The 26178-nt window shown below is 36.6% G+C and overlaps 1 protein-coding gene across 3 annotated transcripts in view; it reads right to left on the bottom strand.

Annotated features, from left to right (window-relative positions):
* abca4a (ATP-binding cassette, sub-family A (ABC1), member 4a) overlaps positions 1–26178 on the bottom strand; it is a 40028-nt gene that overhangs the window by 7975 nt on the left and 5875 nt on the right. The window contains exons 7-35 of one of the 3 annotated variants that reach the window (XM_048174839.1): positions 22391–22588; positions 20054–20143; positions 17607–17847; positions 17371–17510; positions 14833–14949; positions 14331–14528; positions 12871–13076; positions 12427–12603; positions 11632–11854; positions 11035–11256; positions 10420–10624; positions 10269–10349; positions 9987–10196; positions 6701–6878; positions 6491–6622; positions 6248–6387; positions 5987–6124; positions 4292–4482; positions 4113–4218; positions 3820–4025; positions 3608–3662; positions 3414–3488; positions 2474–2649; positions 2230–2354; positions 2043–2141; positions 1775–1964; positions 1604–1698; positions 1483–1515; positions 1258–1363 (exon numbers count right to left, since the gene is read on the bottom strand). In XM_048174839.1, coding sequence (XP_048030796.1) covers positions 1258–1363; positions 1483–1515; positions 1604–1698; positions 1775–1964; positions 2043–2141; positions 2230–2354; positions 2474–2649; positions 3414–3488; positions 3608–3662; positions 3820–4025; positions 4113–4218; positions 4292–4482; positions 5987–6124; positions 6248–6387; positions 6491–6622; positions 6701–6878; positions 9987–10196; positions 10269–10349; positions 10420–10624; positions 11035–11256; positions 11632–11854; positions 12427–12603; positions 12871–13076; positions 14331–14528; positions 14833–14949; positions 17371–17510; positions 17607–17847; positions 20054–20143; positions 22391–22588 — 4353 coding nt within the window. Of the gene's footprint in view, positions 1–1257; positions 1364–1482; positions 1516–1603; positions 1699–1774; positions 1965–2042; positions 2142–2229; positions 2355–2473; positions 2650–3413; positions 3489–3607; positions 3663–3819; positions 4026–4112; positions 4219–4291; positions 4483–5986; positions 6125–6247; positions 6388–6490; positions 6623–6700; positions 6879–9986; positions 10197–10268; positions 10350–10419; positions 10625–11034; positions 11257–11631; positions 11855–12426; positions 12604–12870; positions 13077–14330; positions 14529–14832; positions 14950–16167; positions 16805–17370; positions 17511–17606; positions 17848–20053; positions 20144–22390; positions 22589–26178 lie in introns of those variants that run through there. The other 2 variants (XM_048174840.1, XM_048174841.1) reach the window with 2 other exon arrangements.

Below are 26178 nucleotides of genomic sequence, written 5' to 3'. Positions count from 1 at the left end.
ATATAAACTCACAATTTTGTCTTTTTTCCCTCAGAATTGGACTTTATAATGTGTAATTGCACGTTTATATCTCACAATTGTGAGAAAAAAAGTCGGAATTGCGAGAAAAAAGTCAGAATTGCGAGTTTATATCTCGCAACTCTGACTTTATTTCTCGCAATAAATAAAATATTTTTTTAAAAGTTAAAATAATTTTTAAAAACTAATAATTTTTAATCATAATTAAAAAATAAAGTTAATTATTATTCATTAATTGGTTTTAAGTAACTTTTATATATATATATATATATATATACAGTACAGTCCAAAAGTTTGGAACCACTAAGATTTTTAATGTTTTTAAAAGAAGTTTCGTCTGCTCACCAAGGCTACATTTATTTAATTAAAAATACAGTAAAAAACAGTAATATTTTGAAATATTATTACAATTTAAAATAACTATGTGTACTATTTAAATATATTTGACAAAGTAATTTATTCCTGTGATGCAAAGCTGAATTTTCTCCAGTCTTCAGTGTCACATGATCCTTCAGAAATCATTCTAATATGCTGATTTGCTGCTCAATAAACATTTATGATTATTTTCAATGTTGAAAACAGTTGTGTACTTTTTTTTTCAGGATTCCTTGATGAATAGAAAGTTCAAAAGAACAGCATTTATATGAAATACAAAGCTTCTGTAGCATTATACACTACCGTTCAAAAGTTTGGGGTCAGTAAGAATTTTTATTATTTTTTTTTGAAGAGAAATTAAAGAAATGAATACTTTTATTCAGCAAGGATGCATTAAATCAATCAAAAGTGGCAGTAAAGACATTTATAATGTTACAAAAAATTAGATTTCAGATAAACACTGTTCTTTTGAACTTTCTATTCATCAAATAATCCTGAAAAAAATATTATACACAAATATTTTGTACAATTGTACACATTAAATGTTTCTTGAGCAGCAGATCAGCATATTAGAATGATTTCTGAAGGATCATGTGACACTGAAGACTGGAGTAATGATGCTGAAAATTCAGCTTTGCCATCACAGGAATAAATTACTTTGTGAAATATATTCAAATAGAAAACAGTTATTTTAAATTGTAATAATATTTCACAATATTACTGTTTTTACTGTATTTTTAATTAAATAAATGTAGCCTTGGTGAGCAGACGAAACTTCTTTTAAAAACATTAAAAATATATATATATATAATATGGAAAATATGATTACATCGAATTCACAATGAAACAATATGAAACATTTACCCCTGTGACATTAAGCAGATGTCCTATCTGAGCAGCTGCATTCTGGATGGTTTTAGGATCCACATCAAGAACAGGAAGTCGCCCTCCGACAGAAATGCCACCATACCTGAAGGAAAGAGATCACATACTGTCTTCCACACATTTTTTTAAGCATATATGTGTTCTCTAAGTATCCACAAGAGGGAGTAATTGTATTTTCTACTCCATGAATAAGACACCCAATACCTTTGTTCATTCACCCAGTACTTGCTCTTCAAGCTGTACAACAAAAACACAAATAAAAGATTAATTCCTGGAAACACAAGAGCTAGTTAATGAACAATTTGTCGTAAATGGGCCATAATACCTTGTTCGTATTAAGTTTGGGTAGGTCTTCACCAAATAATCAGAGATGTTCCTGCCGGTCAGATCCATCAACATGTCACCAGTGGATTGAATCCTCTGAAATGCAGGAACCACATCTTTATACACCATTTTAAGGACTTTTTACTGTCATATCTATAGTCGAAAGACAGACCTGGGGAGGAGGAAGACCCCCAGCACCTTCTGGACACACAGGTAACATGGTGAGTGTTTTGGGTGTGCTGCACTGGCAGCTGGGAGATGGACTGATGTCTGTCCACTCCGGGTTACCCAGCATCTCAATGAGCGTCGGGTTCACTAGGGGCATCTCCCACTCTGTGGTTATGTTATTACATGGATAGTCTCTGTGGGAAACATAAATGGACATGGTAAGCAGAACAAACAAAACTGGATATTCATTTATATATCATTAGTACACTTACTGTAGAGGTTCATCCACCATACAGCGAGTCCCAAATCCAGGTCTGTTTAGAAGAACCTCACCAAAATACCTCATATCTGGGCTTTGCGTCCGTTCATTACTGGAAACAGACACAAAATAATGTTTTTAGCTTCTCGGGTAACTATACGTTAAATAAACGATCTAATCCTGTTTCATCGTAAATGTACCTGAAGAAGGTGAACTGTCGGCCGTACATCCACGGACTTAGAGTAAGACTGGGATATTCGCCGAATGGAGGAACAATCAGCGTGAACATCAGCGAAACAAGGACAAAACTGGCGGGCAACACAATCTGAGGAAGAGAATATCAATAACCATCATAGAAAATAAAAATTTTTCAAGCAAAACCTATGGACTTCTTTACTGTTGTTACAAAGCTAAAAGTTTACAAAGCAATGATGTTATTCTAACCTGGGCAAGGAAGTCTTTTCCGGAGCGTGTGGTGTGATGAAATCTCTTAATGAGAAGAGCGAAGAACTGTTTTAGGACCAGAAAGATTCCCTTCACCTGTGGGGATCCTCTGCCGTCTTTGCTGGGAAAAATTCCAGAGTTTGTCTGTCCATTAGCATACATCAATCTGTCTGCATCTGCACAAAAGATCAAACCAAATTATTCATTATTATTTTTTATACGTTTTTGGTCAACTAATATGAGATTGAGTTTTCCAAAGGCTGATGCAGATATCTAGAGAACAGGGGTGGTTGAAGGCTGATATAATGCTGGTACAATTTATTAACAGCATATAGACAAAATGTAATAAAACATTATTAGTATTAAACAAATGTAACGTTTCTACAAAGAAAGATGATGGTTCAAAGTAAAATAATAAAACAAAACAAAACAAAAAACAAAACAAAACCAGGGTTGACTTATACAGAATCTCAAAAAGCTCAAATATCCTTTGATAGTTTATAATAATAGAATTGGCCAATATATTATTCTATAACTAATTTTTAACTATTAAAAATAACTATAGCTACAACTATAAAAAGCGAGCTTAACCCTTTGATGTATTACATTTTTTATAATTTTTTGTTAAATAAATATAATATTTTATATGAATATTGAGAGTTACACATCTGTTCAATAGATGATTTCATCATATATCATACAATATATTTTGTCAAATAAAAAAATATAAGAATTAATAAATCATAAAGAATTATGAGTAAGGGTCGAAAAAAATCACTAAATGCGTCAAAGGGTTAACCGGCACCACATGCACTATTTAGCATAGTGTCTAGCGGCATGTCTTTGTTGTGTCCATTTAACTCTGTGTTGTTTTAGCAGGCAGCTTTAGCTGAAGTAAGGATGAAGCATTATAAGCCGGAGAGACTAAGTTGGTCGTCACCTTCTTCTATATTCACTTTGACTGCGTTGTCTCTAAAAAGACTTGTAAGAGATTTCTGTTGCAGAACTCTGATGTCTAAGGGGTTCAACCACAAAAATAGACATCACAATCACAATATACAAGACTCACAAGCACCATAAACTGACACATATACACAATATCTATATAGCAGAGATAGTAGACTAAAATCTTACCAGATGCAGTGTTGATGTGAGCAGCCTCTCCATCAGTTGTGACTTTCAGAAATATCTGCAGGACACAAAAGAGACAAAACTTGATTTTTACAGGTTGTAAGGAGGATGATGGTTTATAAAATATTGATCCCTTGCTGCAAAATAAAATAAAATAATGTTTGTTTTTGTTCTCAAATGCAAATGATAAATGAGCCTGTGTGTGCACGACAAACCTCTTCCAATGAAGTGTCTGACACTCCAAAGCTGCTCAGCCCCATGTCTGCCAGCGTCTCCTCCAGCTCTCTGAACAGGCTGGCATAAGAACGATGTTTGAATCCCCGGCTGGGCAGCAGGAAGGTCAGCTCCTGCCCTATGACCTCTATCAATTTGGCCTCTGGGACGTGATGGTGGATGAGGGCTGTTATGTTCTCTATGTCCCCTGAGAGAGTGAGATTATACATAAACCTAAATTATGATCATTTCAGTTTGATTTCATTGATCTGAAATAAACATATGAACTCTTTACCTTCCATTTGTCTTTCTGACACTCTGGGCTGATCTCCGCTGCTCTCTTTAAATTTGGTACAGAGGGAGCACTTACAGGAGCAGTCCTCAGTGCAGTCACACCGACCCTGTGAGAACCAGAACAACTATGTGAGTCTAGCTGCTTTATACACTGTCTGTAATAGACGGTAAATGTCTCACCTCCTGTCTGACATGGGACGGCTGCTCTTTAATGCGCCGCACCAGAGTGAGGTAGAAACCAGCGCCCAGACAGTTCTTCAGGAAGAGAGGAGAGCCGCAGCAGTACAGACGACCCTGAGAGATGATGGCCACACGGTCACTCAGCAGGTCAGCTTCATCCATGTGGTGTGTGGACAAGATCACTGTACGGCCTGAATGACACACACAGATACACACATTTCTTAGAGTAGAAATGTATAGAACAACGTCTGTTAGATGATGCTCAATTTTACAATGGATTGATTAGTAAATATTATATAATATCAGTAAATATTATATGGATGGATGGATATAACATATTTATATATACTATTCAGACATTTTTGATATTTTTGATTTATTTTTACTAGTGGGTGCAGGACACTATAGTTAATTTATGTAATTGAGGATAGCAAAATAAAGTAAACTGTGACATATTATACCCAAAAATTATTCATACAGTGGACTACCAGTAAAATTGATAAAAAAAAAAAAAAAAAAATTGGAAGTAAAAATTATTCAGACACTTTGATGACCATGTTTTGCTAAAGTGCTATCTGACATAATTAAGTTTTTTTTTCTGACACAGTTTAACTGTACGGAAGAGGATTAGGGCCAAGCAATAATAAAAAAATAAAACCATCTCGAGATTAAAGTTGTTAAATTTCGAGAAAAAGGTTGAGACAAAATGTTGAGAATAAAGTCATTAAATTACGAGAAAAGTCGTTAGATTATGAGAACAAATTTGTTAAATTATGAGAAAAAAACTTGTTAAATTTCGAGAAAAAAGTCTAGATAAAATGTTGAGAATAAAGTCATTAAATTACAAGAAAAAAGTTGTTAGATTATGAGAACAAATTTGTTAAATTATGAGAAAAAAACTCGAGATAAAATGTTGAGAATAAAGTCATTAAATTACGAGAAAAAAGTCGTTAGATTATGAGAACAAATTCGTTAAATTATGAGAAAAAAACTCGTTAAATTTCGAGAAAAAAACTCGAGATAAAATGTTGAGAATAAAGTCATTAAATTACGAGAAAAAAGTCGTTAGATTATGAGAACAAATTCGTAAAATTATGAGAAAAAAACCCGTTAAATTTCGAGAAAAAAGTCGAGATAAAATGTTGAGAATAAACTCATTAAATTATGAGAATAAAGTCGCTAAATTACGAGAACAAATAACGACTTTTTTTCTCGTAGTTTAATGACTTTATTCTCAACATTTTATCTCGACTTTTTTCTTGAAATTTAACGAGTTTTTTCTCGTAATTTAACGAGTTTATTCTCAACATTTTATCTCGACTTTTTTCTTGAAATTTAACGAGTTTTTTCTCGTAATTTAACGAGTTTATTCTCAACATTTTATCTTGACTTTTTTCTTGAAATTTAACGAGTTTTTTCTCGCAATTTAATGAGTTTATTCTCAACATTTTATTTCGTTTTTTTTCTCGAAATTTAACGAGTTTTTTCTCGAAATTTAACAACTTTAATCTCGAGATGGTTTTATTTTTTTATTATTGCTTGGCCCTAATCCTCTTCCGTATAACTGAGATCTTGTCATATTACCATTTTGTTTTAACTATAGTGATTAAACTAAATTAATGAATGAAATGTTCAAGGTGTCTGAATACATTTTGGTTTGACTGTGTGTATATATTTTAAGTTTAGCTCATGTACCAGCACGGTATTTCAGCAGAAGGTCCCAGATGGAGCGTCTAGAATAGGGATCCACTCCTGATGTAGGTTCATCCAGAAACACCACTTTAGCACCACCGACAAAAGCCATGGCGACGGAAAGCTTCCTCTGCATACCACCTACATAGGAAGACAATATCCTTTTTTCATTTCTCAAAGATCTTAGTCAATTCAGTCTTACAGAACAGAACTGAGTTCGGTCTGCAGAGGAAAGGATTGTTATAATGATATTTATGATCTAACCTGACAGGTTTTGTGCCTCCTCATTCCTCTTGTGAGGGAGACCGAGATCTTCCAGCATGTTTTCCACCTCTAGCTGGGCTTCGGGTAACGGCCTACCCTTCAGTAGAGAGTAAAACAAGATGTGCTCTGCTACCGTCAAACTGTAGAAGAAAAAGAGATCAAAACAAATCAATATTCTGACATTTTATTTTAGCAGGTGTACCAACATCCTTCCAAGTGAAACCACATGAGAGGTTTACGAACTGGTGAAAGATGATGTTATGTTGGGGGCACATTCCCAGAGATTTACGAATGGCATCCATGTCGGTTCGGATATCTTTCCCATAAATATATGCCGTGCCAGAGGTGGGAGGGAACATGCCGGTGAGAATAGACCTGTGGGAGAGAAGAGAAAACTTTCATGTATGATATTCCCATAGATAAAGATCTATTTCACTGATTTTGGATACGAACATGGTAGTGGTTTTTCCTGCACCGTTGTGTCCGAGGAAAGCTGTGATCTGACCCTCGTAGAAGGTGATACTCAAACCATCCACAGCAGGTTGAGAGCCGCCGCTGAACACCTTATACAGGTTCTCCACACACACTCCAACCACCAAACCGGATGGTTCGGGCTCGAAAAAGTGCCTCCCTGGAGATGAGAGATTGGAAGGTTATTAAGATATTAGATGTTATACAGAGCTCCTTATGAAATAATCCCAAATCAAATAATTGTTATTTATCACTGGCCAAAAAACCCTGAAGTAACTATTATTTTGCTTGCAACCATGGCTACTTTTGTTAGGAAAAGGTGTATTTACACCTAGATTCGTGAGACGAAAGGAATGTCATTGTCACAATGATGGAATACACATCTCTAACGATTCTAATATACATTAACCGGCAATAAGACAAACACAGAAACCAGCATTCCAACCTGCCAGCCAAGCAAACAGACACAAGGCCACCGGGTTCCCACAAAGGGCACGGACAGAGATGTGTTTGTGCATTGTGTGCGATCATACTAGTGTCCATGTGTGCATGTGCACACATGCCTGGAGCCACCTTATACAGTGCGCTTGAACTTAAGACAGAGCGCTGGCAAGTGCTGATGGATAACGCCAGCGAAGCTAAGACCGCAGTAATTACTCCCATGGGGCTCCATCAGTTCAAAGCCAAGAAACCTGCTGGATGCCTGCGCTCTAGTCAAGCAGATAAGCCTGGTTAGGTCTTTTAATACATCTGATGGGATCTTTTCCAGGAGTAAGAAGAGAAACACCACCTTCCTGTTTGATGTAATAGGTTCCTTTACAAAATACTGTAGAATTAAATGTTTCCCCTGATAGATAATAAAGCCCACTGGAGAATTGCCATTGTAAAAACATTTGGAGATCCACAATATATCTGTCAGAATTTACAGGTTAAAGGGATAGTTCACCCAAAAATGAAAATTTGATGTTTATCTGCTTACCCCCAGGGCATCCAAGATGTAGGTGACTTTGTTTCTTCAGTAGAACACAAATGATGATTTTTAACTCCAACCGTTGCTGTCTGTCAGTCAAATAATGCTAGTGGATGGGAACTTCTACTATAAGAGTAAATAAAACTTGCATAGACAAGTCCAAATTAAACCCTGCGGCTCGTGATGACACATTGATGTCCTAAGACACGAAACGATCGGTTTGTGCGAGAAACCGAACAGTATTTGAAGAGTTTGGTTCCAAAACGCAATAACTCCATTTTGATTATTTTGAGTAAAAAGGTATTTTCTTTACCAAAAAATTGGCAAGATGAAAACCCCTATTTTCTGTTTCAAACTTTCACATAGCATCTTTTGGATATAAAAACATTAAAAATTCAAATCTACATTTTGATTTTAAAAAGTTTATTATAAAAACGTATTATTTTTTTCCCAAAATGCAATAAATCCATGACACTTTTTTTTTTCAAAATGCAATTAATCCATCAATATAAAAGTTATTTTTCAAACTGAAAATACACAACAAAGTAAGTTGATTCACATATATGACAGAGTCTAAACTTTGCCAATATTTATCTTATATTCAGCCAATTTACTAAAAATACATTCAGCCGTCGCTCCAATGGTCATCTTGTTAATGTTATGAATTATTTGTCATTACGGATTAAAGAGTATCTGGCGCCACCGCACGGTTAAATAAACACATTTGCTGAGTACATTGGTATTAAAAACGGCTTTTAAAAAAGCCTTTAATGTTTACAGTGTGTGGAATGGTGCGCTGTGATTGGTTGAGAGCGGATATATCGCGTTCTGCAGAGAAAGGACACTGGCGTTTGTCGCGTTCTGGGAAGAAAGGGAGAAAACATGACAGAATAACACGACGGATATCGCATTTTGCGCAAAATTAATAAATGACTTTTCAATATCGACCAGATACAATACTGATTTTGGTGGAAACTCAATTTTTTGAAAATGGCGTTTATTGCGTTTTGGAACCAAACTCTTCATTTATATAATTTTTTAACTCTAATACACCACTATGTCCAACCGCGCGCAGCACTCGTTAGTAAGGTCTGATCGCGCTCTGACAGCGGCAGTGATGTCTCACTCTCATTGAAGTATATGCGCGAGACATCACTGCCGCTGTCAGAGCGCGATCAGACCAAACGAATCGAGTGCTGAATGCAGTTGGACATAGTGGTGTATTAGAGGTAAAAAATGATATAAATACTGTTCGGTTTCTTGCACAAACCGATCGTTTCGTGTCTTAGGACATCAATGTGTCGTCACGAGCCGCAGGGTTTAATTTGGACTTGTCTATGCAAGTTTTATTTACTCTTATAGTAGAAGTTCCCATCCACTAGCATTATTTGACTGACAGACGGCAACGGTTGGAGTTAAAAATCATCATTTGTGTTCTACTGAAGAAACAAAGTCACCTACATCTTGGATGCGCTGGGGGTAAGCAGATAAACATCAAATTTTCATTTTTGGGTGAACTATCCCTTTAAATAGTTAGTAATTCAGCAGTTCCATGCTAATACAATCTGCATAAACCAACCTAGCCTGGCTAAACTGCATAAACAGTACTATAGACTGTCTGTGTCTGAAATCGTGTACTGAGTAGGTACTACATTTGAATTTGAACTTACTTCGCGACTGTTAAAAAAGTATGTTCTATATAGTATGAATATGCGTAGTATAAATGAAATCCGGACGTACTACATCCGCCATGTTGTTATTGTCACGTGACCTACCAGCATCAGTTGCGTCACTTCACTGGCATTCATAAATCCTCTCCTGTGGCCTAATGGGATAGTAAAATTTCCATATCGAATGCGCACTTCAGAATCACGGTGGAAGTAGTAGGTCATTCGGGTAATTTTCGCCTACTGTTTTTCGAATACTGTGTATTCAGATATACTACTCTTTTGGCGTACTGTTTTTCGCATTCTATATAGTAGGGATATATTTGATTTCGGACACATTGTTTGTTTTAAAAACTAGTCTGACCAACTAGCAGTTATTCAAGGGGTAATCAGTCTTACTTCGAATCCAATCTACTCTAACTTACATAAAAAAGTTATGACCAGTCCTAAAGAAAAAATTAGATGACTAAATTGTATGACTAGTCTGCAACCGGCCACTGGTGTTCGGCTAGTTTACCTGGTCAGTTCATATGGATTAGCTGACTAAAATATCTCCAAACCTGGTAAACTAGGCCTGGGGGACCAGCTAAGACCAGCAAACCACCTTAGGCTGGCGTTTTTTCTCACACACCTGATGAGTCTGTGCTCATGCTCTGATTGGTTGTCTCCTCTTCATCTAGCCTCTTTTGTTCTTTCTCTATTTTGTCCCGTATGTCTCCATGTTTGCAGGACCCTGGCTGCTCCGGAGGTTTTTCAGGTGCTGTGTGGTTCTTGGCCTTGTCATCAGTGTTGTTCACCAGATTATCAAAAGCAGGTTTCTCCACTGCTGCCTTTCCAGGAACTGTGTAAAAAAAGATTACGTGTTTATAAAAAGCTGATGCAGCCACTTATAATAAGTTAAAAAGCCACTCACCTTGTTTTAGAGGCTCAGGTCGGTTCAACCAATAAGAAGGCTGGATTGGAAAGTAACAAGGCCGGCCAATACCATACTGCCCTGATGATAAACACAAGTTATGGTCCTCTGATAGGCTTTTTATTATCAAATAAACCTGAATATAGTTTACCTGGGAAGACATTATCGAGGTACCATGCGAGAATGGCATAAAGGACCGTATCCACAGCCATCATGATAATCGAGGTGTGAAAGGAGAACTCGTCCCCCTCCAGAAGGCTGGTCTGGATGTTATCCCACTGCAAGCCGAGACCCTGCTCCTCGTAACGGGACAGGTACTCCGTCCCAAAGCCAAACGCCACCTGGGACATCAGACTCTGATACACAATATAACAATCTTAGACTCAGAATATCACATTTAAGTTGCTGTTTTATCAATAAAAGAGTATTACATAATCAAATTATTTATATAGTTTGTAATGCATTACAATGAGGTTTCATTTGTTAACATTAGTTAACATGAACTAACAATTAAAAATACTAAATGAAAAAATAAAAGTTTTATCTATTAATAGTATTTAATGAATATGAGCTAACTTGATCTAACAATGAACAGTTGTATTTTTATTAACAAATGTTAACAAGGATTAATAAATACTGTAACAAATATCTTAACGCATTAGCTAATGTTAACTAATGGGACCTTATTGAAAAGTGTTACCATATAAATATAATTTGTTCTGTTCACTAGTGTGTTTCCACTGTGACGTTTTATCATGCGACATACCGCCATGATTTTCATGTCCTTGGTAATGCGGTCCTGCCAAGCGAAGCACACTATGTGCGGCAGGTATAGAGTGAAGTAGATGATTCCACTGCAGGCTGCCGCCAAGTTAGCCTTGTTGAAAAACACGCTCATGAGGAAGCACTGCATGATGGTTGCCATGGTGAAAGTGAGCAGGAATAGGAAGAGAATGACGGGATTGCTATAGTTCAGCACTTTTCCTCCCTGTGAGAAAACAAAGATGATCTTTTATATTCTTCACAACATACATTTGGTTGTACACTGTTGCTCAAAACACTAGTACATCTTCAAATGTCACTTATGATGGTCACCACAAGATGTCAGTATATCACAAAAATGAAATCTGAAAACAGAAAAACTTTTGCTCACATTTCAGAAAGAAACCTAAAATATTTTTTTTTACAGGGACAGCACTCATTTTTTTTAAAAAACAGTGGTGAAAGTCATGGGAACTGGAACCAACAACCTTGGTTCTGACCAGATCTTTAACCACTATTCTACTGAAAAAAAGCACTTGTTTACTGGTCTTAGGTGGTCTTGCTTCATGATATTAGGGGTGTTTTGGACACAATCTCTTACCATGATAATGAGAGTAAGCAGGGCTGTGCTGGAGGCCATCATGAAGAATGTGTCGATGAACCATGTGCACCAGAGCACACGGTTGGTGACGCCCATGGCCTTCAGAGTTTCTTTCAACCTCATCTCCTTCTCTAGCACAATGCTCTTCACCGTCATAGAGACAGAGTAGACCCAGGCCAATACCATGAAGATCGGAAAGCAGCGGTTCAGAGTCAGCATGAAGCTGTGTGTCGCCAATGAGGAGAAGAAGATAGATTATTGATTGGAGGAGAGGACTAACGGTTGGACATAAAAAAACTAATTTATGTTCCTAAAATATGGATGCAATCATGCAACAATATTAAAATTCTGTCAGATGCCAGTAAGCAGTTAATCATTTTCATGTTATGGATAATAATCATTAAATTGGCTACTTAAAAATTAACTATTTGTCTATATAAATTAAAAATAAAAGACTAAAATATAAAAATAAATAAATTCATTTTAAATGTTAAAAGTGAATTTAGGCAACGAACGAACACTATAACACTGTAAAACCTGACATATGAAATAATAGTCAGATTAAAATAAAATATTTTTTTTAAATAATTTTAATGGAACAGTTTATTGAACCTTTAGACAAAATATTAAAAAACATGTGTGCAAGTCTGCATATGTTTTTTGTCAAGTATCATATTTGATACACCAGGCTTTAATAGCTCATATAGTGTGATATAGAAGAATATGGAGCTCAAGAAGGAAAAATATCATGCATCCCTATCTATAAATGTTAAAAATTCTGAGTGTGATACTCACAGGTCATCCACATAACAGGGATAGGGCATCTGCTGCAGGTAGACTCCTAACGGCCATTCCTTCCCTGTGTGGCTCTTTATTATTCCATGTTCTATCATGTCCTGCAAGTAAGCAAATCCTCCCCATATGTAACGCAGATCATCCATTGGATCAGCTCTTGGCCCTGGATCCCAGTATCTGACCATAGGAGAGGATATACATTGGAATTAATGCAAAGACAATCAAGATTTGGGGAATGACTATGGCAGTACCCATAAAAGAACAACTTTGTACCTTATCTACCCCAAAAAGGTGCATTTTAGTAGTAATATGTACCCTATAAGGTACTACTATGCGTAAATAAGGTACAAAGTTGTCCTTTTAAGGGTACTGCCACAGTGTCAAGCTGTTGTACCCTTAAAGGTACACTTTTTGCACATTTTTTCCAAGAGTATACAGACAGACCTGTCTTTGATCTTGTTGGTGCGCTCCACGACATCAATGTCCATGCGGATCTTGAATTTGACATGAGGGGGCACCTTGGTGGTCCAGGAGTACATGTCAACAAATACCAGCCCTGCCCAGAACTTGCTCTCCCCTAGAAGGTCCAGCGCTCGATGGGTCAGCTGGTCCTCATCAGAAATGCCAGAGAACTTGTCCAGGACTAGACACTGTAAACAGAGGGGGCATATAAGTGATTGTCAAAGTGTTCAAATTTTACCTTATTTCTACTTCATAATTTAATTTGTATATAGGTATTTGTATGAAATGTTTATATGCATGTTTTTGTACATTTGGACATATGCTGAAAGGTGTAATATAATGACAGCATCTAAAAATTAAAAGTATTATGTATGCACATTATATTTATTGTAAAAATATATTTTAATAGTTATTATTATTTCTTTATGATTATTAATATTATTTCTTTTTAATATATTTAATTTTCTGTTACTGCACCTGAAATACTATTCACTATTTTATATATATTTTACTTGACATTTAAATGCCGGACTGTCAAGCTGAATCAGATCAAGTCGTTCCACTGTATTAGATCTGTATCAGAATTCAGCACAATATTAGAATCCAAAAAGACTCATTCAATGAGTCTTGAGTTTAATTGAATTGTTTGCTGATTTGTTTTCAGCTTGGCATAAGATGGTGGGAGTCTATTTGAGATCTTGGAGACATTGTTCTCCATGTGGTCGGTATGCACTGCAGTAAACTGGCCTGCGCTTTCTCTTTGTGTAGGCCGAGCAGACTGACAGCTGTATCGAATTGGACTCATTCGTTGGGTTTGTCTGTCACTCCTCAAGTGTTGCTAGCTGAGACAGAGACAAAAACTAAAAGACACATGGTTTCGATAGCAGAGGTCTTGCTCTCGCTGGCACAGGCTGCCTTAAGCTCACCCTGGATTTGTATTGAAGGCATTCAGCATTGAACTCCACCATTAAAGAGCTCTTCTACACTGGCAAACTCTCAGTGAGAAATCAAACGGTTTTCTTTGTTCTGCTTGACATCAGAGAGGCAGAGCCGGCTGAGAGTGACCACTTGGTTTTCACCCTCCTGCTTCTGAGCAGATTGGTCTCTTTATCTACACTGAAATTCTAAATGATGAGTGAACTTAGAAAGTCTAGCTTGATTATCACCAATAAAAGAACTCTTAAAAATGATATTTAGAATTTCAAAGGATGTGTTTTTAAAAAACGTAATATGACCATACTTCAGACTGCACTATATGTATATATGTATAAGTACTATATATGCATTTTAGGTCCAGTTTTGTTTAAAAAAATAAAAAATAAAAGGTAGTTCATCATACTGGAAATGGAAGGTCAATGCATTGTGGGACACAGTACTCCTCACAGTATGCAGTACTGCACATTTTACATATGAGTAGTATTCTTGTCGCTAGCATTTGATACCTCTCCGTATCGGTTTATGAGGCGAATAACTCGGTCAGTCAGGTTAAAGATGTTCCGCCAGTCAAAATTAGGCATGTCCTGGGTTCGATCCTCCTCGGGACCGTTGTACAGGAAGTTGAGGATGTGATGGCCAGTAAACGGAGTATCCTGGAGGCCTTTGTTGATATAATCCATCACTGTGGGGTTTCTAATGGAGTCCTGAGATAAAAGGCACAATATTATGGAACTGAAACCTGAAATATGGCTGCCTTGATTTAGACATCCTGGAACTATATTCCTAGGCGATAGGTTGGTGTAGAAGCCCCTAACACAATTGCTGTAAGCATAACCTTGACATTAACTCTAAACCTATGCCTTAAATCTGATTGGTTTATTGGAATGCAACAAGGATGTTAATCCAGGAACATTTTCTAATCACATTCACCCTTGAAGAATTGTTCTAAAAATGAAAGGCTCTCTTATGTATTGGTATAATTTTTTCGAAGAATGTTTAAGAGTTTACCCGAAGCATGTTCATCTGCACACCATCCTGAAAGAAGCTCCACACCTGTGGGCCCACCTCCTCCCAGGCCCGACCCATGTTCCTAAGTCTTTCTAATTCCTCAAAGGTAGTGTTTGCCTGGATAAACACACAAACTTACAAAGGTTAGATGCATTCAAATAAAGTAAGAACAAATTAAATAATCAGTCTGTTTAGCATTCAATGGCACAGTCTCAAAGACAGAACAATACTCAGGTGGTGGCAACTGGTCGTCTGCTTCGAGTTTGACCACAGAATGACTGAATTCCCACCAGGAGCAGTTTACACAGTCCCACTGAAAGCCCTACTGCATAAACAGAGAAACTGAAGCTTTCTAAAGCTGATCTGATGGGACCAAAGCCATGGACCATTGCCCAGGGCAAGCCTGTCCTGCACCGGAGCTCTCTCCAGGGGCAAAAGCCTTACCTCCCTCTTTCTCTTTCTCTTTCTTTATCGCTCTTTCATTCAAATGCTTTGTTTTTTGCTTCCACTTTTCCAACTGCGAGAGGCATCAAGGAAAGAGTTGGAGGTTACATTATAGAGACAAAACTATAGTCAAGAACCAGTTCAATAGTTTACATACCTTTGAATCTTAATACTGTGTTACCTGGATGGTTTGTTTTAATGTTTTGTGATGTTCTTCATGAGTCCCTTGTTTGTCCTGAGCAATTAAACTGCCCACTGTACTTTAGAAAAATCCTCCAGGTCCCGCAAATTCTTTGGTTTTCTAGAATCTTCTGTATATTGAACCCTTTCCAACAGTGACTATGATTTTGAGATCCATCTTTTCACAATTTAGACAACTGGAGTGCCTAATTTACAACTATTACAAAAGGTAAAACATTGTGCTCAAGGAGGCAACACAAAGCTTTTAGAGCCAGGGTGTAAACAAGATGAACAAGATGATGTGTATTTTTTCTTATTTTGTTAAAAGATTTTTTTTTTTTTTTTTTTTTTAGTATTGCCCTTCAGAAGTTAGTAGTTTTTGTGTTACCCAGCTCCTGGGTCAGACATAACAACCCAGGGACTGAGGTATTTTTCGCGGGCATTTTGCGTCCCCTTCAGGAGAGAGCAGTGCGCACAGTTCTGTCAAATTGGTGCATGTCTTCGATAAAATACAGGTTTTACGGTACATTTTATTTTATGAAATCGTTATTGTGCTGTATGTCGTTTAATTTTATGCAACGCAACATACAGGGGCGCGATGTGAGTCGCCTAAATGAGTGTAGCGTCGGTCTTTTCGCGTGATTGAAACGCCTGATGCTTGCATAACATTTTATAATTTTATTCAAAAATATACAGAATATAAATACTTACGATGTTAAGATATGTTCTCAGAGAACTGTATAGTGTTTGTTTATGGACAAGTTATGGAGTCAGTCACAGCATATTTCGGCTACGAGTGAAACACAGGCGGCGGTCTGAAGTTAGAAGTTCCCCCGCTGAACATGATACAAGCTCCGGCAAGAGATCCAGCGCCGTTACGGTGACAACAGAGACTGGTCGATTACACTTGAATGACTTCTACATGTCATGTTTATTTTTTTCTTCTAATATTTGTTAAATGAGCTTAAATGTAGACAATATGCATTAAAAAAACGATATAAAATATGCTATACTGTAGAATATAATAGAAAATTTTATTTTATTTCTGTATTAATACAGGAATTATCATTCAAACCTGTGGTTGTGTGGAGTATTTTAAAAAAGTTTAGAGGATTTAAGCTAATCCGTAAACATTAATTCATGTATAAATAATAATAAAAAAAAGATATTAAGATATTTACATGTGGTAACTCTTTATTTTGATAGTCAACTTTAGACATTCAACTATCTAAAAGTAACTTTGCCTAATATCTGCTATCACTTTATTTTGATGGTCCCCAACAGACATTCTACTGACTATAAGTAACTTTGCAAGTACATGTTAATGTATTCTACAAACCCTAACCTAACAGTCTATTAATACTCTAATGAGAATTAGTTGACATGTAGTTGCAAATTAATAAGACTTAGTTGACATGTAATTGCAAAGTTACTAATGGTTAGTAGAATGTCTAAAGTGGACTATCGAAATAAAGTGTAACCTTACATGTATCCCAGAAGACAAAATAAGTTTACTGATCAAACAAAAAAGTTGGACAAGTAGTCGTCTTTATGCATTTGCCATTCTCTACTCTTTGAGGTACAGGAATTCTAAGGATATGCTATTAGTGGAAAGAGAGGAAACTCATTTACAAAGCAAACAGCCGAAAAACCTGCAGTCCTGCTTACATAAGAATCTGAGGGAGCAAAAGCCAGTCAGCTGGTCATATGTTCTGAAGTGTTCCTAAAACACACGTAGCCTCTATGGGAACCCATCAGTCCTGCGTCATTTCCCCTCTGGCTAACCCGCTGACACGTCTGCAGCAATGTGTGATTTATCTGACAGGCCCGGAGCAAGATTAGCTGTTGCATTAATTCACTCATCTACTGTTGTTCCAGGTGTGTGTGTAATCAAAGAAGAACTCTTTCTCTTACGTTTTTAATGATCTGTCTGACGGCAGGGGAATCAGGAGCATACAGAATTTTGCCCATCAGGAAAGGCTTGACTGAACTCCACACAATCCTTGTGACCGGATTGGACTCCAAATCCTTCATGAGGTCATTACAGAACGGAGCTGAAGGAAATATGGAGTTATGAGAAACACAAGAACATTCTTTTCTCCTCTTTTCATCTTCATCAATCTAAAGTCTATGTACAGTACAGTACTCACTGGCCGTGTGATCGTAGCTGTACTTCCCTTCTCCCCGTGTGCTGTTGATGCCCAAAAAGGCTTTGTAGTTGTTATCCTCATACCAGTTGAAGGAGGTGACCCTGGAGAAGGCCCCTTCAGTGTAGCCACAGAACAAGCTGGAGGTGGCGGCCATGAGTTGGCTGAAAGATGGGGTCTCATGGGACTGAAGCAGTAGAGAGACCACTTGCAGCAGGTCTTTAGAGCTAGTTCTGTCAAACAGCTGTTGAAAAAGTGAATATAAGAAAGTAAAAAGGTTTTTTTCAAAATCAAAATGAATGTGCACTTTTTAATTTTGCCAAAAACAATCAATGTTTTTAGATTACAGCAGCCCCAAACAGAATTCAGACAGTTTAGTCACTTTTAATGCATAAATGTCAGTGCATTACTTAAAATATCAAACTAAAATGTTTTTATATTTCTGTTAAAGCACAAGCTCACTTTTCAAGCAAAACATTTCACAAAAATTTTTGGCACAAAATTGTACACTGTTACAAATTATGATAAAATGTATTTGGATGCTTTCTGGTTGTCTAACTTAGAACATGGAGAGAACATTTCCATAGTTAATACATTTAAATGCATAAATATCTAGTTCAGTCATGAAACTCTAGAGGGCGTAGGCTGATAGGTCCTTTACAGGCAATCTGCAAGCACATGGCACAAGCTGATTGATCCCGCAGCCAATGAGATTGCTTGCTCAACATGTAAATAGTCTGGTTCATTGTTTACTGTAAGCTAGTCCTGCAGCGTTCAGTTCCTCTGAACCCCTCCACCTCCCCCAGCTCCACCTGCCTATTTCTGCTACGGGATTTATGTATGTCTATTTATGCAGCAGCAGCATGTCTGTGTATCTATTAGCAGTAGCAAGTTCATACTTCTGCATCAGTAGCGCACCAGATCTAGTCCAGCAAGACCAAATACATTAACATTGCTATATTCAATAACACGCTAAAACTTATTAACTGATAAACCTGAATGTGGCCATGAAAGAAATACATTAAAAATGACCTTGGGACTGTGCATTTAATTTACAAAAGGAGTTTTGTGGACCTCAATGCAGTTTTGTCCACAAAACGTTTTCTGTAATTCAATTTTATAATTCAAAATGCACATTCTGTGAATTAAATATGCATATTCATCTACATAAAGTACATTTCAAGAGCAAAGTGCATTTTGTCTTCAAAAGGGTTCCTGTTCTGTAAATGTGTTTTTCATAAAGTGTATTTTGTGCACTTTTTTCTTTCAGAACTTTGTGCAATAAACAAAATGGTGGGTATACTTTGAAGAAATGCAATTGCCACTGACTTTCTGTAGTAAATTTTATAACTGCATTTTGTGCCATATAATTCCTTCAGTCCACAAAATTAGTCAGGTTATAATTGATGGTCCAAATAGGAACAGTTGGTTAAAAGTTATTGCAAAAAAAAAAGGCTAAAAAAAAACAAAGTTTTGTATTTAATACAACAAAATTCATACAGTATGTGTGACTTTAATGTCCAGATTGGGGACCTGTGGATTTAATTACTTCTGACTTATATAACAAAAAATAAATTAATTAATTGTAGCTGTTGTACTAAAACATTTCCGATGTGGTTTATGCCAAAATCACCGTAATCTGCACATATTACAACAAAGTAAGGAGTATGAATTTCATTTCTGTCATGGAGTCAAAAGGCAAACCCTTTGGCACCAAACTAAAATCACTCTAGGTGGGAAAGTCCATTATCCTCTAAACTCAGACACATCAAAGCCTACAGGCAGGACAGATAATCTGAGCGTCTGGGGTCCACAGCACTACAGCAGGTGAAGAGAGAAAGAAAACAGCATCTAGAGAATGTCAGATAACAGCGATCCATTGATTCATACAAACTCCTTCAAACAAAAGCCAGCAAGTTCTGTAAAACACAAACTGTATTTGTTTCCTCATAAGTTAATAAAAAGGGATATATTTGGAAACAGGAGACAGTAAATTCCTGGATTTTTTCATTACGCACATCTGGTCCAGTGACATAGAGAACACGATGGAAAAGGAATTCGGAAAATGAGTAATTGGCATCGGGGTCCCTCTTAGCTGGGCGACAGACAAAAGACCAGCCCCACCGACAGGAAGTCCCTGACTTGTAAAGCTACAGGCACACTGACACACTTTAATCAGCAGACATTGCTGTATAACGTCCGTGCTGCGTTTCCCTCTCTTTCAGCAGGGTGTAAAACGCCCTCAACTGTAAACTAACCACATATGAACCTCAACCTTATTTACAGTGAGAATCTGACTGAGCAGCTGCTGAAATTAGCTTTCCGCAGACACACCAGTGATATCTCCATATCCGTGTGCTTGCGTAAAAAGCCGGGGCGGAGGAAATCATGATTTCCTGATCACTAAAAATACAGTTGAACTTTTGAAGGGCCCTGAAGCCCATACGCACCGCTCTCAGCTTCTCAGACACAGCAGGCAGAAGTCGGGCCCAGAAGTGCAAGTCGAGTTCATTGGAGTAGTTATCAAGAAGTAGAGGAAGCTGGGAATGAGAGAAGAGATGGAAATGAGACCATCAAGGTAGATGGCATAGATGTACAAGGCATTCAATACATTAACAGTCGCAATGTCATTGCAAGCAAGTTTTCAGTTCTTTGTCAATTGGAAATTTTTCGGAAAGACGAATTTTCAATGTTTTGTCAGTCGACAGACTCAACATCAAGGGTCACAAAATGTAAAAATACTTTAGTCTGATTTTTTACACTAAATACAAGCAATAATACATATAGTAATAAATAAATTAACAGAATTCAGTGTAATTTTAGAATCAGTAATATACTAGGTTTTTTTTATATTTTAAATTAGATTTTATTTTTGTATTTTCTGTTTCAATTTGAGTAATTGTGTTGTATTTTTGTAATTTTTATTGACTATTTAAAGTCTGATTTTTTCAAGTGAATACAAGCAATAATATAAAAAGTAATTAATTAAACAAACATTCAGTGTTATTTTAGAATAATTGATATATACTATTATAGTTTTTGTTAATATTTTTAATTAGATTATATTTTTATATTTTCTGTTTTTATTTTAATTTTAGTCATTTTCTTTTGTGGTTTTTGGTTTATTTAGTTTTAGTTATATAGTTCTTCAACTTAAATTAAATGAAAATGAGAAATGCTGTCTTGGCAACTAGCTGAAATAAAATAAGATAGTTAAAAAAAGATTTTTTTTTTTAGATATTTTATATTATTTAGATATTTTATTTCATATCAGATCATTTTTATTTTAAGTTTTATTTTTTTTTATTTTTTTTAATGGTTTCAGTTTTAGTATTAGTTCACAATCATAACCTTGACTTCAGTTACATTTATGTCTAAAATATATGTATAAAATCAAATCTCATGAATAAAATAGTGTTGCCAAATCATTTTAGCTGAAATTGCAAAGCGGGGTTTAGGAAATGCGTGTGGCTCACATCCTGTCTTCTGAGATGTAACACTTCCAGAAACAATTTTTCTTCCAGGGGCTGCCCTAGAAACAGTATCCAAGCTACTTTACAATGGACCAGGAGGAACCAGGAAATGCCATGTATGTGTGTCACAGAAGGAACCTCAAATATGAGACATCCTTCCTATCAGCCTTTCTATCTATCTCTAATGCTAAAAGTGACTTATAACATGTTTATATGGATCCAGACAATTAGACAGAAACAACACTTAGAGTGTTCAAGTGTAACATGACGCAAACAACACGAGTGGCTTTGGATAAAAGTGTCTAGCAAATGAATAAACATGAATGTGTTGATGTATCTGTTCAGAGGGGGAAGGATAACATCTAGTCTTCAGTACAGTCTCTCAGTACTATTATGTAAAAGCTCTCACAGGGTTTAGTCCAGCAGAGGTGTGCTGACTGTAATCTAATTACTGAAATAGGCCAAGTCGGTTCCCTCTACTAACACAGATCGGGTGACTCAGACTAACGCCCCTCTGTCCTCTCCCCATGCTCATTTAGAAATCATAAACAACCAAGAACAACCAGGAAGGGTGTGTGGGATTTTGTTACTAACTCTACAAAAATTCAAGAGCTATCAACAAACAGGAAGTACAAAAACAGGCACTTGATGTTGCTATAATCAATCATCAATCTTCCTTTGTTCACTTGTTGGATATGGAATAATGAAATTATTAAAAAAATGCTATAAAAGTCTTTTTCCTTTTTGAAAAGAGTGGAAAAATGAACATGGGTTCGTAGTATAATATAATATATATTATAATACGTAAGCCCAAATATAATTTAAAGTTAAACATTTATTCTTATTACAAATGTAGCCCTAAATGATCTCCATCAGGCTTCTTCTTTATTTTAACCAGGCCAAAACACCCTTGGGTCAACCATCTTTCTCAACTTGATAACCAAACAGTTCAGGTTCACATTGACTTTCATTCTAATATTTGTCAATACAATGGAAATCAATGGGAACATTCTTCAAAATATCTTCTTGTGTTCCACAGAAGAAAAAAATCAGGTTTGGAATGACATGAGGGTGAGTAAATGATGACAGAATTTAAATTTTGGGGGTGGACTATCGTTTTAATCTGGTCTTTTCTGTGTGTACTAAATTCTGACCCATAATTCTTTGTTGCTTCCACTCAAAACAAGAGCTGATATGACTTCCCTCATAGTTGGCATAGCTATCTGTGTCAGCACTTCCTCTACTACACCCAAACCAATTTCCAACATTTACAGATGATATTAGTGAGTTTATTGAGTGTATGTGTAGACTGACCAATCTGAAAAGTTTGAAGAAGTCGAGGTTAGCATAGAATTTGTCCTCAATGATCTGAAGACGCTGCGGTGTGAGAACACACATGGCATTGCGCACAGTATACAGGCCCCAACGGCTCGGGAAAATAAGGAAGCGCTCAAGAAGAGTCTGACTGCAGGCGATGTCCTTCAGATGAAGATCAGGAACTCCATATGCAAACTGAGAGAGAAAGAGAGAGACAGACAGTGAAAAACAGAATGAAAAGATTAGGAGTTGAGGGCAGTTAATGCTGTGTTAGTTAGTCTGAGCCGGACTTAAACATTCAACAGTAGTAAAATGCTTCTGGAAATAGAAAAAAATAGATAAAAATAGATGGAGTGATCTCTAAAACGATCTGTCATGTACAAACCGGATTCCAAAAAAGTTGGGACACTGTACAAATTGTGAATAAAAACAGAATGCAATGATGTGGAAGTTTCAAATTTCAATGTTTTATTCAGAATACAACATAGATGACATATCAAATGTTTAAACTGAGAAAATGTATCATTTTATGGGAAAAATAAGTTGATTTTAAATTGCATGGCATCAACACATCTCAAAAAAGTCCCCTCTTCTTTTTATAACAGTCTCCAATCGTCTGGGGACTGAGGAGACAAGTTGCTCAAGTTTAGGAATAGGAATGTTGTCCCATTCTTGTCTAATACAGGCTTCTAGTTGCTCAACTGACTTAGGTCTTCTTTGTCGCATCTTCCTCTTTATGATGCACCAAATGTTTTCTATGGGTGAAAGATCTGGACTGCAGGCTGTCCATTTCAGTACCCGGATCCTTCTTCTACGCAGCCATGATGTTGTAATTGATGCAGTATGTGGTCTAAATGCAAGGTCTTCCCTGAAAGAGACGACGTCTGGATGGGAGCATATGTTGTTCTAGAACTTGGATATACCTTTCAGCATTGATGGTGCCTTTCCAGATGTGTAAGCTGCCCATGCCACACGCACTCATGCAACCCCATACCATCAGAGGTTCAGGCTTCTGAACTGAGCGCTGATAACAACTTGGGTTGTCCTTGTCCTCTTTAGTCCGGATGACATGGCGTCCCAGTTTTCCAAAAAGAACTTCAAATTTTGATTCATCTGACCACAGAACAGTTCTCCACTTTGCAATAGTCCATTTTAAATGAGCCTTGGCCCAGAGAAAACGCCTGCGCTTCTGGATCATGTTTAGATATGGCTTCTTTTTTGACCTATAGAGTTTTAGCCGGCAACGGCGAATGGCACGGTGGATTGTGTTCACCGACAATGTCTTCTGGAAGTATTCCTGAGCCCATGTTGTGATTTCCATTACAGTAGCATTCCTGTATGTGATGCAGTGCCGTCTAAGGGCCCGAAGATCACGGGCATCCAGTATGGTTTTCCGGACTTGACCCTTACGCACAGAGATTGTTCCAGATTCTCTGAATCTTTGGATGATATTAGGCACTGTAGATGATGATAACTTCAAACTCTTTGCAGTTTTTCTCTGAGAAACTCCTTTCTGATATTGCTCCACTATTTTTCACCACAGCATTGGGGGAATTGGTGATCCTCTGCCCATCTTGACTTATGAGAGACACTGCCACTCTGAGAGGCTCTTTTTATACCCAATCATGTTGCCAATTGACCTGATAAGTTGCAAATTGGTCCTCCAGCTGTTCCTTATATGTACATTTAACTTTTCCAGCCTCTTATTGCTACCTGTCCCAACTTTTTTGGAAAGTGTAGCTCTCATGAAATCCAAAATGAGCCAATATTTGGCATGACATTTCAAAATGTCTCACTTTTAACATTTGATGTTATCTATATTCTATTGTGAATAAAATATAAGTTTATGAGATTTGTAAATTATTGCATTCCTTTTTTATTCAAAATTTGTACAGTGTCCCAACTTTTTTGGAATCGGGTTTATATCAGTCTGTGATTGACATAAAACATAACCATCAAAACAAATCAGTTTTGTTGCTGTAATGTTTTAGTAGTGTTGTTTTAGCAACACTTACACCAACTCGGTCACAAGAATGAAGACACTAGCACCCATAACGCTGAAAAAGATGCTGAAAAAAAAACATCAATGCTACATTTATTAGCATCAATGCTCAACTTTTTGTTTTTCAGGCCTGGTTACGTTCAGATTTATACTAGCTAAAGTTGCTATGCTAACATTCTCTGGCCTCACTATAAAGACATATTAGCATTAGCATCATAGGCTTACTGGCTAATGCTATTTAAATTAGCACAATTCACAGTATTGATCAATGTATGACAGAGCAACAAAAGACCACGTGTTTTAGCAGCAGGTTTGAGAATGAAACCTATTTTTCTTTCAGAGCGTAAAACACACACAGGTTAAAAGTCAAGCTCAAGGATCAGCTCAAGGAAGGGGCACAAAAGAGGATGGCAACATAATTGGAGGAAATCATTAACATCCCAAGACATCCTTTAGCCATCAGTTTAAATCACAAAAACACTTCTGAGGTGTTGCTGCCTGCTGCTATTAGACAATACAACAACTGCTGCTTATATAGTACAACATATATAATATATATTATATAGTATGTATAACTTGTATGTTTACATAATCTTTATGCTTTTAAATTATCTGTATGTGTATAATATATAGATATCACATATTTTATATATGTGTCATATTGTATATAATTTGAATAAAAATAAAATTATACTGTTCAAAAGTTCGGGAACAGGAAGATTTTAAAAAGATATTAATGTTTTTATGTATGATGCATTAAATTAATCAAAAGTACAATAAAGACACTAACAGTATAGCGTTACAAAATATTTTTATTCAAATAAATGCTGTGATTCACTTTCTATTAATCAAAGAATTTTTGTTTACACAAAAATATGAAGCATCACAACTCTTTTCAACATCGATAATAATAAGAAATGTTTCTTGAGCAGCAAATCATATTATAATGATTTCTGAAGGATCATGTGACACTAAGACTGGAGTAATGAGGCTGAAAGTTCAGCTTTGCTATCGCAAGAATAAATAACATTTTAAAATGGAAAAATTTGCAATAATATTTCACATTTTACTGTTTTTACAACAGTACACCAAAAGTGTATTATGTCTGAATACATTCGAAAAACAGTAGGATGACCTAATACTTCCGCCTAAATTCTGAAGTATGCATTTGATGGACACTCTACTATCCCATGAAGCCACAGAAAAGGATTTATGAATGGAGGTGAAGCGATGCAACTGGCACTGGTAGGTCACATGACAGTAACAACATGGCGGATGTAATACGTCCGAATTTCATTCATGCTACCCATAATCATACTATATAGAACCTACTTTTTTAATGGTCGTGAAGTACCTACCCAGTACAATATTTCAGGCACAGCACTTGTATCTCTTTGCCATAACAATGGGATACACACTTGGATGAAACATACATATAGATGCAAACTATGGCTAAAAAGCAGTGTGCAAAAAAACCCCAGCTGGAAAACATCCAGCTTCACGCATCCTCTCTAACCAGCTTTCTTTCCCTGCCTTCCTCTCTTTTTCTCTATTTCATTGGTAGCTAAGGACTTATCCAACCAGGACATTCCATCTTCTTCTGTACGCCCCTGCTGGCTGACTGGCAGCACCTCTGAGAAAGCCTTCAAAATGCCTTGCATTCCTCTCCCTTACATTTCCATATGAAAGTGATTCGGACCCTAATGTTCTTGTGTTCATGCTATCACTTCCTCTCTCCTCTGCTTCCTCTGCTCTTCTCTTTGTCCACAGCGCTGCCCTCAAG

Source organism: Megalobrama amblycephala, linkage group LG22 (assembly GCF_018812025.1).
Source record: "Megalobrama amblycephala isolate DHTTF-2021 linkage group LG22, ASM1881202v1, whole genome shotgun sequence".
NCBI lineage: Eukaryota > Metazoa > Chordata > Actinopteri > Cypriniformes > Xenocyprididae > Megalobrama > Megalobrama amblycephala.
Note: the sequence above shows the minus strand (reverse complement) of the source record. Positions and strands in the feature narration are given on the sequence as shown.